General features: G+C 42.9%; 1 protein-coding gene across 4 annotated transcripts in view; it reads left to right on the forward strand.

The window, feature by feature from the left end:
- The first annotated feature begins 2,054 nt into the window (after positions 1-2,054).
- Positions 2,055-18,634, forward strand: part of SLC37A3 (solute carrier family 37 member 3) — a 33,458-nt gene continuing 16,878 nt past the window's right edge. Inside the window, exons 1-7 of one of the 4 annotated variants that reach the window (XM_033099069.1) lie at positions 2,055-2,187; positions 3,180-3,314; positions 7,678-7,839; positions 9,244-9,349; positions 12,469-12,561; positions 14,914-14,997; positions 17,184-17,329. In XM_033099069.1, the coding sequence (XP_032954960.1) occupies positions 7,751-7,839; positions 9,244-9,349; positions 12,469-12,561; positions 14,914-14,997; positions 17,184-17,329 (518 nt within the window). In that variant the 5' untranslated portion in view covers positions 2,055-2,187; positions 3,180-3,314; positions 7,678-7,750. Of the gene's footprint in view, positions 2,190-3,179; positions 3,315-4,138; positions 4,258-4,341; positions 4,446-7,677; positions 7,840-9,243; positions 9,350-12,468; positions 12,562-14,913; positions 14,998-17,183; positions 17,330-18,634 lie in introns of those variants that run through there. The other 3 variants (XM_033099068.1, XM_033099067.1, XM_033099070.1) reach the window with 3 other exon arrangements.

Consider the following 18,634-nt stretch of genomic DNA (forward strand, 5'->3'; position numbering starts at 1 on the left):
ATACAGTTCAGTGGCAGATAATACATTCCCAGTGTCGTGCAACCCTCACCACCATCCATCTCCAGAACTTTTTCATTATCCCCAGCTGAAAATCTATATCCATTAAACAGTAACTCCCACTTTCCCTTCCGACCAGTCCCTGGTAACCCCTATTCTACTTTCTGTTGCTATGAATTTGATTACTCTGGGTACCTCATATAAATGGAATATATATATATATATATATATATATATATCTGTGTATATATATTTATATGTATATATAGTGTGTGTGTGTGTGTGTGTCTGGCTTATTTCATTTAGGATGTTTTCAAGGTTCATCTATGTTGTAGCATGTATCGGAATTTTCTTCCTTTTTAAGGCTGAATAATATTCCACAATTTATTTTTTAAAACAACGTGAAACCTTTGTTGCTCACTCTGATACCATATTTTCCCAGCTACCTACACCCTTAGATGACTGGAAACAAAACTACTTCTGCATTGTGTAAGTTCCCGTCCCTCCCTTTTCTTTCAAAATTTCTTTCTGTGTCCTTTTCAAATATACGTATATCGTTATAATGCCTCCATAGGCTGTGACCAGCCTCCTAGATTGGCCAGGACTGGCAGCCATCACTGCAATGCAAACATGCAGGTAGATAGTGTCCCTAACTCCCAGTTCCTGTGGGAGGGTAGCAGCCTAAGGTCCCAGGGTGCCTTGCTGCAATCTGCAAAAATATCTCCTTTCCTAAAGATATGAGAAGTTTGTTTCTCCTCTGGATAAGCTAGCACAGGTCATCTCCCAATTACTGTCATGAAGTTAGGACGAACTATGTGTGACAAATGCCCTGTCAAGTGATTGGAGGCCTGGTGAATATCTTGAGAACATGCTAGTAATTGGTTGCATGGGCCTGGTTGGCTATGTACAGGGGAGATTCCTTTCTGTCTTTGCAGCAGTCTTTTAGCTGGTTTAAAGCTTAGGCAATAATAAAACTGTGTTCTGAGATCCCTTTTGAATTCGTTTCAACTGAACATCACATCCCTCTTTGACTATCTAAAGGACTCTGTCTGAACATCTCTCAAGATACACATTCTATGCTGCATCCATGATCGTTCCTTTTCTATCTCACACCTTCTTTCAGATCTTAAACTTCGTTAGGGCAGGAATTGTTTTATCAATTTCTATTTCCTGCAGCACCACGGGGAAAGAGGGAAAAAGTGCTGAGGAAAATGAGGCTCAAACTGCAATCTGCCCTCGGTCACATAGCTAGTGATTGAAAGAGTCAAATTTGAATGCCAGACCCCCTGACTCAAAGCCCAAGTTCTTTCCACCATACTATTCCATGCTCCTTACCTTACATTCTTTTTTTTTCTTCCTTTTTTTTTTTTAATTTATTTTTAATTTATTGGGGTGACAATTACCTTACATTCTTTATGATAATACGTATTCAGGAAATCTGTAAGACTGAAAAAAAAATCCCTCTGGTTTTCTAATGTACTACCTTTGTGGAGAGGTTTTCTGGGTTGGGAGAGTTTCTGTTTTTTAATTATATTTTCCTCCACAGTTGAAAGCAAGCCCAGAAGGGTAGAGGACCTTTGTTGAGTTGTGTGCTCTAAGGCCTTTAATTTTTGCTTGAGGCTGCCAGGACCTTAACCCTCATTTCTGGGTGGGTGACATGGGATGTAGAATAGTGAACGACACTGGCAGACTAATAGCTCTGCGATATGGACAACTGTAATTAATTAAACAACAACCGAAAGCTTATACTCTCATGGTAGATCGGTAGCAGCACATTACTTTCTGTAAAAACAAAGAGTAGAAAAAAGCTATTTTGTAAAATGATGACCTGTACATCATTTCTCCTCATATTATATCTTCTCTCTCCCTCACTGCTTTTTTCCTAACAATCCTGGCCAATATCCGCCCGGCCCCCGCCCCCCAGCAGCGGGAGCCACAGAGACCTCCCCCACCTTTGGAAGCAGCCCGGGTCCACCTTGTCCCTCCTGCCCTCGCGGTAGGACTACAACTCCCAGCATGCTGCGGGGACAGGCGCGGGTCACGTGGGCGCCCGGAAACCCTGGCGGCGGCGTCGGGATTGAGGTGGCGGTGGAGGCGTCCAGCAGGCAACCGTGGCGGCCCGCGGGCGAGGGTGCCCAGCGGAGTGACCGGAACGGGCAGGAAGAGCGCAGCGATTATTGCGGGTCTCGGGTGTGCAAACCGCGGCCGTGGGGTCCGAGCCGCGAAGGGGCAGAACCCCGGCGTGGGGCGGGCATGGGGCGCCGCGCGGGAGAACCGGTCCTGGGGGCTCCAGGAGACCGGAGGGCGGGGCGCGACGGGCAGGGCCGGCCGGCCCCAGGCTCCGTCCACCCCGGGTCGGGCTCGGGTGCCCTCAGGTGCTGCGGGGCCTTTGGCGGGGCCGGCGAGGACCGCAGCGGGAGGAGTGCGCGGGGGGCGGGGGGCAGAGGCGAGTTGGCGGCCTGGCGGCGCCAGCGCGGCGCCTGGGGCTCGTGCAGGTTTGTAGTTGGACCAGGTGAAGGGTTACTTCTCAGGTGGCGTGGGGAAGCTTTTGGACCTAAGAAGGAGAAGGGTGTTGGTGGGATAACGGGGCTTGGGGTTTTGGTAACTCCCGCGGTCTCAGGCGAGGAATGTGGTCAAATTACTGTTCGTCATTCCCTCAGTATTTGCAGAATGAGGTCTGTTTATTCTCACTGTTGACAGAGGATAATGGGAATGTGTCCGGGGGGCTTTTGGCGTTTCCCGAAAGATAAGATTGTAGATGACGTCGCGCTACCTTTTGCTGAAACGTTAATAGGGAGAAGCGTTTGTTCCTGGGCTGAATAAATGTCATTCTTAATTGCCATCTTATTTCTTCATTGTCTTGGTGCTTGAATTATTCCTTTCCCATTTGTTGCACGTTTAGTGTGTGCCTTGCTCTGTACTAAGAACTCTGTATGTATAGTTATCTTATTCGGTCTTTAAATGAGGAGATTGAGGTTCAATGAAGTTAGGTGGAAGGTCTTGGATCCCAATTTGAACTTTCAGCGCCTTAATGTGGGCCACGTGTGGCTTTAGATCACATCATTCTCCTATTTATCTTTGATTTCCTTCAGAAAATGACCGGGTCAGGTCTGGGTATGAGTGTTCACTTCTCTTAAGAGAGAAAGATATTCCTTTCTAAAAGCTGTTTTGTCGTTTGTAAGCCGTGAAGAACTAAATGCAGTCATACCTGGCAGGTGCGTAGCACAATGCTTGGCCCTTTGCAAGCATTCAGTGTTGACCGTCCGTCAAAGAATTCATCATTCAAAACATCTCGATTGATCATTCTAAATGCCCTGGTAGGTATACCGTGTTCTAGGGGTATACCGTGTTCCCCGAAAATCAGACCGGGTCTTGTATTAATTTTTGCTCCAGAAAACGCAGTAGGGCTTATGTTCAGGGGATGTCATCCTGGAAAATCAGCTAGGGCTGAGGTTGGAAGTTTAAAGAGAGAAGTGTGAAATTGTTGTCTCAGAGGTTGAGCAAGCAAAATGATTAGAGAAGTGGAGGCTTGCCGGACAGTGTTGCATGACCTTTGTGGTTTGTGGTTTTGAATCTAAAAAGTGAGACCAGCCTGTGTGTGTGATTTTTTTTTTTTCTGGTAAAAATCAAGTGCTTGGGCACAGGGAAGGAGGACAGAGGCACGAAGAAAAAACGTCCCATAAGGGAGATAGTTTAGATTCTGAGTTGATGCAGAAGGAAATGAGGACGAGAGGAGGAGGATGGATAACGGAAAAAATGGTGATGTGACCGAATTGGGAGCCTTGCTGAGGCAAAAATGACTGTTGGAGTGGGGAGTTGGAAGTGTGCAGTGTTCTGGAAGGAAAGGATGTTTGAGATTCATTTTGGGGAGGTGATTCAGTTACTGGTCGTAGGGAGTGGGTGTTGTCCCCGGAGTGGGTTTTTCCTGTGGGATGAGGGAAAGCCTGGTGGTGAAGAGGACAGGGAATGGTAGAGTACCTGCGGGGGTGTTGAGGTGAGACAGGCAGTGGTGGGGGGTGGGGAAGGTGGGCCGGAGCTGTCTGCAGCGAGGGGCCAGGGGCGAGGTCAGTAGGTGACAACTGGGAGTGACTTTCAAAGAAGCTGGCGCTCCCTCGGCAAGGAGGAGAAGTGGATGTGAGAGGAGAGATTGGGTCTCCTTGAGAGACCCCAGAGGAAGCGGGCTTGTCTGGGGGGCAGGCAGGAGTCTGCTATGATACAGCGAAGTTTATGAACCGCGTGTCTGGATTTTCAGAGAGCTTGGTAAGAAGGTTGGGGCGGGGTGAAGACTGGGCCAGGTGAGATGTGCGCTGGATGCCTCACGTGTGCTGTCTCTTTTCCTACCAGTCTTTCCTTTCCACTTCACGGTGTGTCTCCCCCGTAGTCTTCCTAATTCAAGACAGCTGTAGATCTTGGTGTATTTGGGTTGGAATGGACTCTAGACATGAATAGTAAGTGAAAATTTTGGACTTTTTTATATTCCAAGGCAGTGTTTATCAGGGCAAAATTGAACATGTTACATGTGAAACCATCTTTTTTTTTTTTTTTTTTTAAAGATTTTATTGGGGAAGGGGAACAGGACTTTATTGGGGAACAGTGTGTACTTCCAGGACTTTTTTCCAAGTCAAGTTGTTGTCGTTTCAATCTTAGTTGTGTCGGGTGCCCTGTTCAGCTTCAAGTTGTCCTTTCAGTCTTAGTTGTGTCGGGCGCAGCTCAGCTCCAGGTCCAGTTGCCGTTGCTAGTTGCAGGGGGCTCAGCCCACCATCCCTTGTGGGACCCAAGGAATTGAACTGGCAACCTTGTGGTTGAGAGCCCACTAGCCCAGGTGGGAATCGAACTGGCAGCTTTCGGAGTTAGGAGCATGGAGCTCTAACCACCAGAGCCACCGGGCCGGCCCCTGAAACCATCTTTTATTCAGCATTGATAGCACAATTTAAAGTGTTCCGTTCTGGAAAATACCTTATATGCGTGACCTTCTAAGACCCAGAACAGGTTGCATTACAAATCAGATAAGTTAGTGGTTATGAACTTGCTTTGAAAAGTAGAACCTGTTTCAACGGTTCTGGATCCTTTTTGATGGCAATGATCTTATTTTTAATAAGTTTTTATTTTTTAAAAGATCATTCTTGTTCCCACATGATAGTTGTATTTTCAGTATCCATTGATTGAGAAAATAGTAAATGACAAGCTACTGTGAATTCAAAAACATGTAAATGAATTTTGGTTTTATCAATTACAATGGCATTTACACACACTTGGAAAACTTCAGACATTTGTTCAGTCTCTGTTTAGAGCAAGAAAGAAAATAGTCTTCAGAAAGTTGGACGCGCTTGATGGGTTCAGACTTGGCAAAAACCCTGTGTGCTTCCCTGGGTCCCAGAGCTCACTGATGATTAGAAATCACTTCTGTGATGTAGGGGATAGAAATGCAAGGTATTATTATTATTAATTATTATAATTACGTAGGATCAGATGTTACGTCAGTGTTCATTTTAAATGCCATTCTGCCAGTAGCAGGTAAATGTTTAAAACTATTTTCCTGGTGTACTTATTAAGCCTTTTCTCCCTTCACTGTAACTAAGGAAAGTGGTTTATTTAGAAATTAAATGCAGATGGTCTCAAACAGCTTGTTAGTCATTTGAAGGTATTAATGTAACTGTAAAGCCCTGAAATACACAACCATTATTGCCGAAGCAATGTAATCCCAATCTGTGGGAGCGTAACTTTTAGGAATTATTCTTTTACCTGATAAATTACTGAATTTCATACCCCAAACCTTTCCTGAAATACTCAGTACAATGTTTTGAGGTATAATGTGTTCAATTCAAAGAGCTATGCTTTATGAAGAATGAATAAAGCTTGCAGTTTTTCCACTTTCATTTCATGTTTAATTTTGGGGATGGGGATAAATTTAGCAGCAACACTAATAGCTCTCAGTTTTGTGACTTCCTGGAATTACACACAGAAAGTTTATTTATTACATTTTGTGAATGGAATTTTATAGTCTTACTCGGCTCATAATTCTGTTAACATTTTCAGAGGGGGTGATTAAATGAAATTAGGTACATTCTGCTGATGTGGAATTAATCTGGGGCAGATCAGTGGCTAATTATTTTAGTACCTTACGTACATTGTTGATTTTAGTCTCAGAACTGTCAGATGAGCGAGGCCATTTTACAGGTGACCATCTGTGATTCTAGAGACTGACTTGTCGGAAGGCTCACAGCCAGTGAGTGAAACAGCTGTAATGTTGATTAAGAATGGCCTTTTGGCTGGGTCTCTCTGCATTTAGGATTTGGGTAAATCTAAGCAAGCTGTGGCTAGTGACAATACTAGGTATGTAATAGCAGTTACGGGGAATACACCTGTGAAGCAGAGCCCAGTGATTCGCTAGTTTTGGTATGGGAGATCTTGAGTTTGTCTCCTACCTTGACTATTATAGTGTATTTTCATACAAGTCATTTTGGTGTATTTTGTTAGTTTAGTTTTATTTTCTAACGTACAGATAAATTATAGGATTTTTCCTGTGCTGTGGATATTTTCCCTTGTGATTACAAAAGTGATATACATGTTTACTGTAGAATTTTAAGGAAAGTATATAGAAAATGAAAATTACCCGTAATCCCACTTCCCAGAGAGAGCTAGTATATTTTCTATTTATTTGTAAATGTTATGTAATCATAGAGTTGAATTGATCATATTTGAAGTCATATCCTAATTTTTTCACTTGATTTTTTTCCATGGTATTAAAAAGTCTTTAATTCACTATGTCAAATGATTATAAAATATTTGGCCAATTTACACTGTAATTGATTTAATTATTGCCCTCTTACTGCATATTTAGGTTGTTTCTGTAGACTCATAAGTACAGACACGAATTTTAGATGCTTACTTTATGCTTAATTATTCTTGGCTATCACAGCGTGGATACAGTTTTCAAAAGAGGACCAAGGAAAGGCGAGAGGACGTAGTGGAGAGAGATGGCATAGGACTGGCCCTGCCTCTTTCCTCTGTTCCCTTATGACTGACACAAAGTTCATGTCTTTAAAATAAAAAAAGCTCCTTTGACACTTTGTAAAAACTACGTTTGTTTATTAGACCTGAATGCATCTTGTATTTCTTCAGGAATAGATCTCTGGAAATTGAATTTTTGGGTCAGAGGCTCTTGAATCTTAAACATAGCCGGATTGTCTTCCTGTAATACTGCACTGATTTCCACTTTGATCAGCATAGTGTGAGAGTTCAGAAATCATTGGACTTTGAGCTGCGTTCACCCCAGTCTGTTTTAACTATGCAAACATTTTCTTGTCTTAATTAACATTTCTTATTAATGAGATTGAAACTTGTATTTGATAAGTTTAATAGCCATTTCATTTCTTCTGAGTTGTCTATTCATTTCCTTTACTCATTTTTCTGTTAGAATTAGTGGTTTTCTTATCAGTTTGTATGAGAATTATTTTTATTGCCATGTAGTCTTTGTCAAGGATTTCTTTTTTTCCTTAAAGAACTGTCTAATAGCTATAAAACATAATTATCAATCTGATTTTCTGGTGTCAGCCAGCCCATGTGATTTTTTTTTCCCTAGGCCTGAGTATATGCTGACTGGTTATAAGTCCAGATAATTCTGTTTTTATGTAACCTGCTTCTTTCGCTAATGTTAATAAATATGTTGTGTCTTTCCAGAGAGAAGAAATGATGTAAATCGTTCACTACCCAAACTTTAAGGCCAGAGGCGAGAGGGAAGGTCAAGAAGAACATGGCCTGGCCAAATATTTTTCAGAGAGGAACACTTCTCTCCCAGTTCAGCCATCATCATGTGGTCGTGTTCTTGCTCACCTTCTTCAGGTAAGTGGATTGCTACAGCTGGTCCCTCGTTGTCTTTTTCCTTTTGAGGGAGATACTTACTGCAGGGCAGGTGCTCATGCAGTGATGGGCATAGGCTTACGACGTAGTCTGGTTGTTCCTCAGCTGTACTTTTTGGTAGCTCGAAGATGGTCATTCTTGGGGGCTGTTTTGCACATATTTGGCAATGTCTGGAGACATTTTTGGTTGCCATGGTAGAGCAAGGAGAGCTGCTGGCATCTAGTGGGTAGAGACCAGGGATGCTGCTAAACATCCCTGCAATGCACTAGACAGCCCCCCACAATAGAGAATTTGGGGGCCCAAAATATCAATAGTGCCATGGTTGAAAAACCCTGATGTAATATAAAGTGTTTTATTTGTTAAACCCAGAAGCATGAAAACAGAGGCTGTGAATATTTAGGGTATGCCCTGTGCCTCCTTGAGCCGTAAAAATGGTGTGAGACAATTGTGAGAAACTCCGGTAATTCGTGTGAGATCCCGAGCAGTCAGCATGACTGAAGAATCGTCCATGTCTGTGATTCTGTGGCCCTCGGTGGCCACTTTATGGTCTATAGATGACATAAATCAGGCCTTTTGGTGTTAGGGGCATGTCATTCATAACCCTGTGCCTTAATTATTTTCATTATTTCTTCTGAATAGACTTTGTTTATTAATCTATATTGAAGGCATGACAAATGATGTTTTTGTTTTGTTTTGTTTTTTTGGCAGAAACTAGGAAAATGGTTCTCTAGTTCCTAAGAGTTGATAGGTAGTTTTGGATGCTTGGTTTGGGGGATATCCATTTGTGGTGGGAGGCATAAGATAGGATGCAAGGAAAAAGCTACTTAATGGCTAGCGCAGTGAATGGCCAATGGCTGCTAAAGACTTAAAATGCTTTACGTAAAGTGAGATGGGATCTGTGGCATCTCCATCTCTTAAGCCCAGGGGTAAGTTGTGAGTGAACATGGGTGCTCATACCGTGTTTCCCCAAAAGTAAGACCTGGCCAGACAACCAGCTCTAATGCGTCTTTTGGAGCAAAAATTAATATACGACCCGGTAGTATAGTATATTATATTATGTTACATTATATTATATTATATCATATCATATCATACCCAGTCTTACAGTAAAATAAGACTGGGCCTTATATTAATTTTTGCTCCAAAAGACGCATTAGAGTGATTGTCTGGCTAGGTCTTATTTTCGGGGAAACACGGTGTTAAAGAAGACTAGTTGTTTTTTCTTTTCCTTAGCAGAGACTGATTCAATTAATAGTCCTTATAAAGCAGTACTTTTTTTTAAAAAGAGAATTCTAAAATTGAAGAAAACAAAATGAGAACATAACTGATTTTACTGAGTGCCGTTTTCTTTGCTCTTCGTTCAGCTGCATTTCCTTTCCTTTGTAGTTATTCGTTGCTCCATGCGTCAAGAAAAACATTTAGCAACGTGAAAGTCAGTATCTCTAAGCAGTGGACTCCAAGTGCTTTTAACAAAACCCTTGAACCTGTAGAGGTAAGCAGAACAAAGTGCCGGGATAGATTTAAGAAGGGAACCGTGTCCGCCCCTAAGTTCTTAAATTCTTCTGTTTTATTTCATTCATCTGCTTAGGGCTCAGCAGTGGCTTACTGTTGCCTAGTGCCGTTCCAGTCAGCTTATTTCCCACTGTTTTGAAATCACACAATTCTGGCCAGGCTACTTTTTCATTGAGTTTCGTTAAGTATGCTGCTCACTTCTGCCTTGAGGTTTCGCTCATACTCTTTCGTATGTCCTTTCACCATTTTTCCCTCTGTCTACATTGTGCTTTTCCCTTTGGTTCAAGATAAAATGCCACTTTTTCTATTGAGTTTTTTTCTCAGATTCTGCTGGCTTTTTTCTTTCTGAACTGTGCACACTGTGTATTATATAGTTTATGTCTCAGTATTTACATACTTTCTAATTGTTTCATTTGTGTCTTGCTTAAGTGGCTTGAAATCAGAGAGTGTGTATCCAGTTCCGGGTATAGGCTCCTTGATCTGAGCTGTGTTATTTACGTAAACTTTGTTCATTGGGCTTATTTCTGGTAACCTATTTTCTGAATCTTTTTGTTAGTCCTACTTTGTTGTTTTAGTTTTGTTCTGTTTATACGTGTTAAATAGGCAATCGGAAGTGTATTTCAGCTGAATTCTGTCAGTGAAGCAGAACAAAGCTGTTGACAGTCGGTCAGTTCGTGGGAAAGCCACATGTGCAGGGAGTTTTGGTGACTTCTCACAAGACTAAGAAAACCCCGAAACTTGCATCAGCTGCTTGAAGCCCCGTTTTTAGGTCCCATTGGTGTGTGCCCAGCAGGGCTTAGTCCTGGGTCCTACTGAGCCTGGCTGGCATCAAGGATCAAATATTGTAGTTCGAGGGAGAATGTGGCAAAACAGCTCACTGGAGCTCTTTAGGGTCCCAGTTGGCACGCTGAAATACTGATCGATCTTAGTTGTTTGAGCTGCTTACTTATTGATTATGAAAGCAGTGTGTGAGGTATTGGTAAAGTAAAAGGCTGATGCCAAAAGCCACACATAAGTGAGTCCCAATAGAGTCATACTTTATATATTGTAATTTGGGAACTTTACTTTTGTTAAAGATACACTTTTTTTTAAACTGCTGATTGTGATTTTTCTCTTTAATATGCTAATATCAAAATTTTTTTCTGTAACAGCCATCTCAAAAATAATTTAATCCAGCAGTTCTCTAACTTTTTGGTCTGGGGACTTCAAAGAGCTTTTGGTTTTGTGGGTTTATATTTGTAAATACTGACTGTTTTAGGGAAAAAAACCTGAGAAATTGAAAAAATACATTGGTTTTAAAGTTATTTTTGGATGAATTCAGTAAACCCATAACATGTTAACATGAATAACATTTTATGAAAAATGACTTTTTCAAACCAAAAAAATCACCGAATGAGGAGAATGGCATTGATTGACATATTTTTTAAAAAAAATTTTTTATTGGGGAATATTGGGGAACTGTGTTTTTCTCCAGGACCTAGCGGCTCCAAGTCATTGGCCTTCAGTCTAGCTGTGGAGGGTGCAGCTCAGCTCCAAGACCAGTCATGGTTTTCAGTCTTAGTTGCAGGGGGCGCAGCCACCATCCCATGTGGGAATTGAACCCCAGCCTTGTTGTTGAGAACTCGGGCTCTAACCAGTTGAGCCATCGGGCCGCCCCTCCGGAAGCTCAGTGGCAGCTCGTTGTCTTCAATCTGGTTGTGGAGGGCGCAGCTCGCTGGCCCATGTGGGAATCAAACCGGCAGCCCTGTTGTTCAGTGCTCGTGCTCTAACAACCTGAGCCATCTGGCCGATCCTTGATTGACATTTTTGCAGATCTCTTCATGTCTGGCTTAATAGAAGACAGTGGATTTTCATGTCTGCTTAATTCAGTCTCTTGCAACATGATCCTTTCAAATCTATGAGGAAAGTTTGACTTTCACAGATACACAGTAGAAAAGGGAGAAGTATTTTAATAGCCTTTTCAGTTAATTGTGGGTATTTATCTTTGATACTACACCAGAATTTGACAAGTGGCAATTTCTTAAAGGGTAGTTGTAAATGTGGAATCTGAAACTGTATTAATTAATTTTTATACCCTTACATTAGGATCCATTTTTCTATCTCGTACTTTCAATGAAGCTTGAAGTGACAGGCTCATTTCATTCTTTTTGGAGGAAATATCTGCCACATACCCAAATTTGAATAGCTATAGTTTGTCAGTCACTTTTTCAAGTAAAAATGACGTTCCAGCTTGCAACTCACACAATTACACAAGTGCTTTTCTTTAGGACAACCATCTTACTTTGGTTTGCAGGGTGCTGTATGCATATTTTCCACTTCATCACACTGAACATTAAAAATAAGGATACTCAGGGGCCAGATTTAATACAATTAATAATTTTTACTGCTTCATCGAGGACATTCTTAAGTGAATTGCCCCCCCCACCCTTTTTGTACTGTGAGTGTGGGAATAGTGAATACAGTGCTTAATAGTAAGTTCGGTGGGAGTGTAGTACAGTACAGCTTTTGCACCATCAATGGAAAAGTTAAAGGGAAAAAGCAAATAACAATTTAGTACAGCAGCCTCCCTGTATCTGCAGGGAATACGTGCTAAGACCCCCAGTGGATGCTTGAAACCTCGGATAGTGGCAAACCCTGTATCTATACTGTGTTTTTCCTATACATCCTTACCTATGTAAGGTTTAATGTGTAAATTAAGCACAATAACAGATTAACAATAATAACTAATTATAAAATGGAACAATTATAACAATATCCTGTAATAAAAGTTATGTGAATGTGGTCTCTCGCTGTCCTCTCACTCTCCCACCCTCCCACAATTTCTCTCTCTCTCTCTCTTTCTCTCAAAAAATACTGTAGTATTTTGGACCTCGGTTGACCACAGGTAACTGAACCCATGGAAGACAAAACCTGAGATAAGTGGGGACTACTGCATCATGCAGACAATTTTGACTGTGTGTGTGTATGTTTCCTGTGTACGAAGTACTGACGGGCTCTTTTCACCACCACTGGTTTCTGTGAGAGTGGGTGGCGGTTGTATGAGAAATACAGGACTCCATCAGGTGCTTCGGGGACTGACGTGCTGTTGCATTCCTGCAGGTCTGGAGCAGCAACCATCTGTTTCCCAGTGCGGAGGAAGCCACTCTTTTCCTCGGGACGCTGGATACTATTTTCCTCTTCTCCTATGCCGTGGTGAGTTTTAGAGTTCCCAGGTTTTGAGTTGAGGAAAGCTGTAAAAGGAAATGGCTCCAAACTTTATGAAGTTTGTAAGAGATTTTGCATTTGCTGCCTAAGGAGAGTTGAGTATTGCTGAAGTTCACATTTCGTGTCCTCGTTCATCCATGCATATGACAAATACTCACTGAGCACCTAGCACGTGCCACAGGTACTTTTGTAGTCAGTGGGAATTCATCACAGGAAAAATCCCTACCTTTATAAAGCTTCTATTCTTGGAGTGGGAGCTAAGAGAGACAAACAGAAACAAAATGCTATAAACAAGCAAGTTATAGAGTATGTTTAAAGGTGGTAAGTGCTGTGGAGGAAAAATCAAGCAGGGAAAGGGGTATAGACAGCTCTGGGTGGGGGTGTCATTTAGGATGGCTGGGGGAGACCTTGCACAGAAGGGGATGTTTGAACAAAGACCTGAAGTGGGTAAGTGAGGTCAGTGTGTAGAGGCTCAGGCTGGAGGTACGACTTTCAGAGTCCTTCACATGTAGATTTGTGAAATTATGAGACTGGATGAAATCATCAAGAGAGTTGGGAGGATAGGAAAGAGGTGAAGACTGAGCCACGGGGCTTCCGGTGTTTAGAGGTGGGGTAGATGAGGCATGGGCAAGGGACGGGGCAGTGGGGCGCAGGAGAAGCAGGAGGTGCCCTGGGAACCCTACCAGGGTGGCAGGGGCCGACTCTGCTTGAGGTGGTCTTCTCGGATTGGGCAGCCAGAGTCTCTGGTTGTAGGGAACGTCTGTGGTGGTGGCTGAGTTAGAGCTGTGGGGCCAGTGGTGGCAAACGCTGGAACTGGGCATGTGGGCGCAGTCTGACCTTTGCTCCCCAGCATCTTATTTCCTGTCTTGAAAATGTGTCTAGTTATTCGAAAGCCTTTTCATTTTGAATGTCCAGGTGATGTGAAATCCTGGACGAAAGTCCCAAAGTGCTCTCTACATTAGTTTATTTGGGTAGCTATTGGAATATCTTTTCTTCGAAGAGGACATTTATGGACACAGGTGCAGCAGGTCTTACATCTTGTGGCCTCGCTCCTTACCTCGGGCATTTTCTGTGCGCAATCCCAGTCTGTGGTCACCGGGCTGTGTCTGGCACACTCCCAATGAGGCTTCTTTTTGAGCCTTTTGTGAAGTATTTTCAGAAGCAGTGTAGTCGGGTGGAAAAACCAGTTCTACCACCATCAATCAGCTGTGTCAAACCTGGTTTCTCAAGGGCATTTAACCTTTTTTTGATATTTAGTTTCCTCATCTGTATGATAATAGCTGTCTACAGGGTTCATAGGGTTAGGAGGTAAAAGATAAACGCCATGAAGAGTCAGTGATCCTACTTCTTAGTATTGAGTTGCATTTCCTTCTTTTACTTCTGGGTGTTGTCCAGGCTTTTGGAGCAACACAGAATAAATTGATTCCCTAATGTGAAACATAACTGAGACATTTTCTTCACCCCGTTTATTGTATGTAGCATAGGACCACGTGAGTGGCAGCTATAGCAACAGAATCTTCTCTAATGTTTACAGGTGCCTCTTTCGACGTCGTGAAAGCTTGTCGATGAGGGAGAAACATTTGTTATGACATTTGCCATCTAAATTTTCTCCAATATAGATAGTCAATTTATTAGAAATACTTGTATCTGAATTGAGGTTTTCAGTCAAGACATTATTCATTTTACGTATTTATGGAAGAAACCTAAAGTGTGTTGCCTTCGCTCTTTCGTCTGCCTTGCTGTCATGATCCTGCCGCTGAGTAGGAGGAGAGCAGAGGGCAGATATTTGTACTTCAGTTTAACTCATCACTGTCTCTGTCTCCCTGCTCTCCTTCCTTGTGATGTCATGACACGCAAGGGTCCGGGTCAGCAGGCGGCAGCTGTGCTGCAGAGCTGTGTTGTGCAGGACCTGCTGTGACACATCTTATGAGAAGGCAAATGGCAAGAGGACTCCTTTTGGGAAAACGGATAAGCCATGTTTAGGAGTTCGAACTTCTGTTCTAGAAAATGAAATGTGTTGGTGTACTTGTTTTCTTGAAACAAGTACTTGCTTTTTTTTTTTCTTGCTTTTTTTTTTCCCCCTCCTTTTTTTCAGTCTCCCTTTTGGCAGTTGGGGATCAAGTAGGACATAAGATGCACTGAATCACAAGGTGTTCACAGTATGGTGTGCAGAAGCCCATGTCATTTCATGAAATGTTTGTGAAACTGACATAGACAGCTAGCCGAGTCATGAGGATGAGATTTAATTTTAAATAACCGCAGTGTATTGTTTGCCTGATGGGCTTTGCAGTGGTTATTCAGAGCTAGAAAATAAAATAAAATAAAATGTTTTGGTTTTAGGGCCTTTTCATCAGCGGAATTGTTGGGGATCGGCTTAATTTACGATGGGTTCTGTCGTTTGGCATGTGCTCTTCTGCATTAGTGGTAAGTTTGAAAGTTTAAAAAAAATTATTATTATTATAAATGTTGTTGTTGTTGTCAGGATTTTAGAATCCAAGGAATCCGCCTACTTCTGTATGCAGAAGAGAATAGTAAAAGTAATCTTCAGTGTTGGAATCCCTCGTCTGCCTCTTCCGTTGGGGGAGTCTTTTTGAAGTACAATTTGGATCACGCCCCTTCCTTAATTCTCAGTCACCAATTCTCAGTTGCTGCAGAAAGCATCAATAGCATGGCATTCAGTGCTCTCTAGAGCCCTGGCCCTGCCACCTTTACAGTCGCATGTGCCACTGTGCTTCACCGCTCTGCTTGGCCAAACAAAACTACTTTCCGTGGCCCTAACATACCCGGTTCCTTTCTACCTCACCACTGTTCCTGCTGTTCTGCCTGCCTCGGATGTCCCCTTTTTTCAGCTCTCCATAGTCTCACTCAATGTCTCCTTCAGGTCCCTGGCTGATGACACTTCCTTCTTAATGCCTTTCTTTACTGACCCCCTCCTGGAAGTCCTCGTTCCCTCTTCTGAGCTCCATGCCTGCATTTCCTTGAAGATACGTATGTTGCCTGCCGCTTAGCCTCTTTATGTCTGTGCCAGTGTTGCTTCCCTAGCAGGCGGGAAGCACAGGGGTTAGGATCACAGACATTGGAGCCTGTGTGTCAGTCCCTGCTCTGCAAGTTCCTAACTGTGATTTCTCTGTGCGTCAGCTTCCTCCTTTGAATCCCTCCACCTGGGGCTGTGTGTGGTGAGGCTGAGTGAGTTGCTGTGTGGCAGGCATTAGGGACAGTGCCGAGGCGCAGTGAGTGCTAGACGGGCAAGAGCCGTAGCTGAGTCTTTATTCGCTGACATGGGTCTAGTGAGGAATGTTTGTTGTTTGAATGCAAGCATGGAGTTTAGACTCTATTTTATTACTTTTTTTCAATGTCTGCCATTTGTGTACAGGGAAAAGTGTTTCTTTTCATTGAAATTTTAGAGATTGAAGCACTTCATTTATTCACCAGCTGCCCACCCACCCATGTATACATACTATTTTTAAACCTGTTTTAAGATATATTTTTAAAAAATATTTTTGGAAAAATTTGAGTCTATACATAAACTCACCCTTTTTAGTTATATGGCTCTGAATTTTGACAAGTGCGTACAGTTGTATAATGACCACCTGTCTTCTCCCAGCCTCTGGCAACCACTGGCCGTTTTTCTGTCCTTACAGCTTTGCTTATTCCAGAATGTCACGTAACTGGAATCATACAGTATTATACATACCCACGCCAGATATCCCCAAAAGAGACTTCAACTACAAATAAAATGTCCACTCGGGCACCAGTCCCAGAAAAAAGCCATCACATGCGTGCTCCTAAGTTACTGAGCCGATCCCCGATTGCTCTGATTCTCTTGGTAGCTGCAGTAACAGTGAGGGCTGGCGCTTCCCGTCCCCACCACGTGCCTGGCACTGTTCCGACTGAAATTACCCGCATGAACTCAGTGCTCACACCGTCCTGCACACACATAGGCCCGAGGAAGAGGAAATGGAAGTAAATACAGGTGGTCCTTGAACAACACGGGGTTGACGTGCGCAGATCCACTTACGCACGGATTTTTTTCAGTAAATACTGTAAATATATTTTCCTTATGACTTTCTTAATAAGGTTTTCTTTTCTCTAACTTACTTCGTTGTAAGAATACAGTATATAATACATATAATGTGCAAAATATGTGTTAATCGACTTTATGTTATTGGTGAGCGTTCCAGTCAACAGTCGGCTATTAGTAGTTAAGTTTTGGGGGAGTCAGAAGTTACACGTGGATTTTTGACTGTGTGGGGGTCAGCATCCCTAGTCCCCCATGTCGTTCAAGGGTCAGCTATAGCTGTGAAATGAGATCAAACAGGGAGGACGGAACCTTTACAGTTGAAGACGCAATTGGAGGGGTGATCATGAATGAGTTTTACGCGGTTGGATGTCTTTGCCTCTTTGGTTGGGGGTGGTTGGGTGGGGTCTCAGTCCCTCAGGGCTGCTCTGAGTAGAGGCATCTGAAGAGTCAGCCATACGTGTCTCAGGTCTAGACACTGAACGTCCCCTCCCTGCCATCTCTTCGCGCAGACGCAGAAGTGTGCGCGGCGGTCACGTGTACTCAGTATCCATGTGGATGTCATATGTCGCCTTTTCTTTCCTTTTCTAAGGTGTTTGTCTTTGGCACGGTCACAGAATGGCTGCATTTCTACAACAAGTGGCTGTACTGCTGCCTCTGGATAGTGAACGGCCTGCTGCAGTCCACTGGTTGGCCCTGTGTGGTCGCTGTCATGGGCAACTGGTTTGGGAAAGCCGGGTATGCTGCTTCCTTCCTCTGACTTCTCTTTTTAAGTAGGTTTAGTGGGTGACCTGTCAGTTAACTTGATCCCTTCAACAGTACCCACACCCTCCCTCTGTTTTAGAAAGTGAGACTAGTTCAGGGAACGGTTTCATGTTCAAGTCCACTGGACATGGTGCACACCTTGGTGATGATCTAGCCCACTCTGGCACGTTCGTGACACTCTCCTGACCATGGTCAGGGTTGAGCGTGGGGAAGGCAGCGCGTCTCCGTTTTTTCTTTGTTCTTCTCTTTAGAGAACGTAAATACCTCATGTTCCATCCCCTCGTGCATCTTCCTGTGGGTTTTGCCTCCCTTGCCCTTTTTTGAGACTCAATGATGTGTTTAACCTTCTTACAGTAAAGATACGGAAACTGAGACCAAAAGGGGTCCATGGGACTTGCCGAAGGCTGCATAACAAAGGCTTTAATGAGATGCAGGTGAAGAATGCCACACTTGGGGCCTTCGTTAAATTGGACATTGTCTCCCCCAGACCTTTCAGTCATCATTAGATTGCGTTTCAGTTTGTGTGTGTGGCGAGGGCCAAGGTGGAGGATGGGCACATGCTAAAGTATCTTTTCGGCCACCAGGAAGAACAGCCATGTTTAATTTACAGGATGGAAAGAACTTGGCTTTGTTGTTTATCATTGTGATACTCCCATTTGAGGAATATTGTTAATTTGGATTTCTATTCTTTTTCGTAAATAAATATTTATGTGTTGTGAGATAAGCATACATTTCATCGACAGCTCTTTTTTGTAGGGGCCAGTGTGTTGTCCACCAGACATTGTCCACTCAGCACGGTGATCAGTGCATGCTCTGACCGACTCCTCTGGGTTTTCCCAGCTTCCCCAGTTTCACAATGGGGAGTAATGATACTTGCTGGCTAATGGTCTGTAACGTTGTGAAAGTTCACCTATAAAACGTCTTGCGGTTAGAATAAGCACCACTTAATGAGAGTACTCTGATTATATTTCAGGGTGCTAGTGATTTCTATTTCATTCTAACTCTAGCATCACTGGTTTAACAGAATTGATTTTAAGAGCCGTTAGTTCTCCTATGATACTTTTTGGGTTTTTTTTGTTTTTTTTTTTTGGTGTAGGTGATGCCATCTCTCGTGTGCTGTTTATTTTACTAAGATTTTTTAAGGTAATTTTTTTCCACTCATGATTTTTAAAAATTATACAAAGGCCACTTGTTTATTGTAGACAAACCTGGTGATATAAATGAGCAAAGAGAAATAAAGGCAAAACCACCTGAAATCCTAGCACTTAAAGATAATTA

Source organism: Rhinolophus ferrumequinum, chromosome 26, assembly GCF_004115265.2.
Source record: "Rhinolophus ferrumequinum isolate MPI-CBG mRhiFer1 chromosome 26, mRhiFer1_v1.p, whole genome shotgun sequence".
Classification (NCBI taxonomy): Eukaryota; Metazoa; Chordata; class Mammalia; order Chiroptera; family Rhinolophidae; genus Rhinolophus; species Rhinolophus ferrumequinum.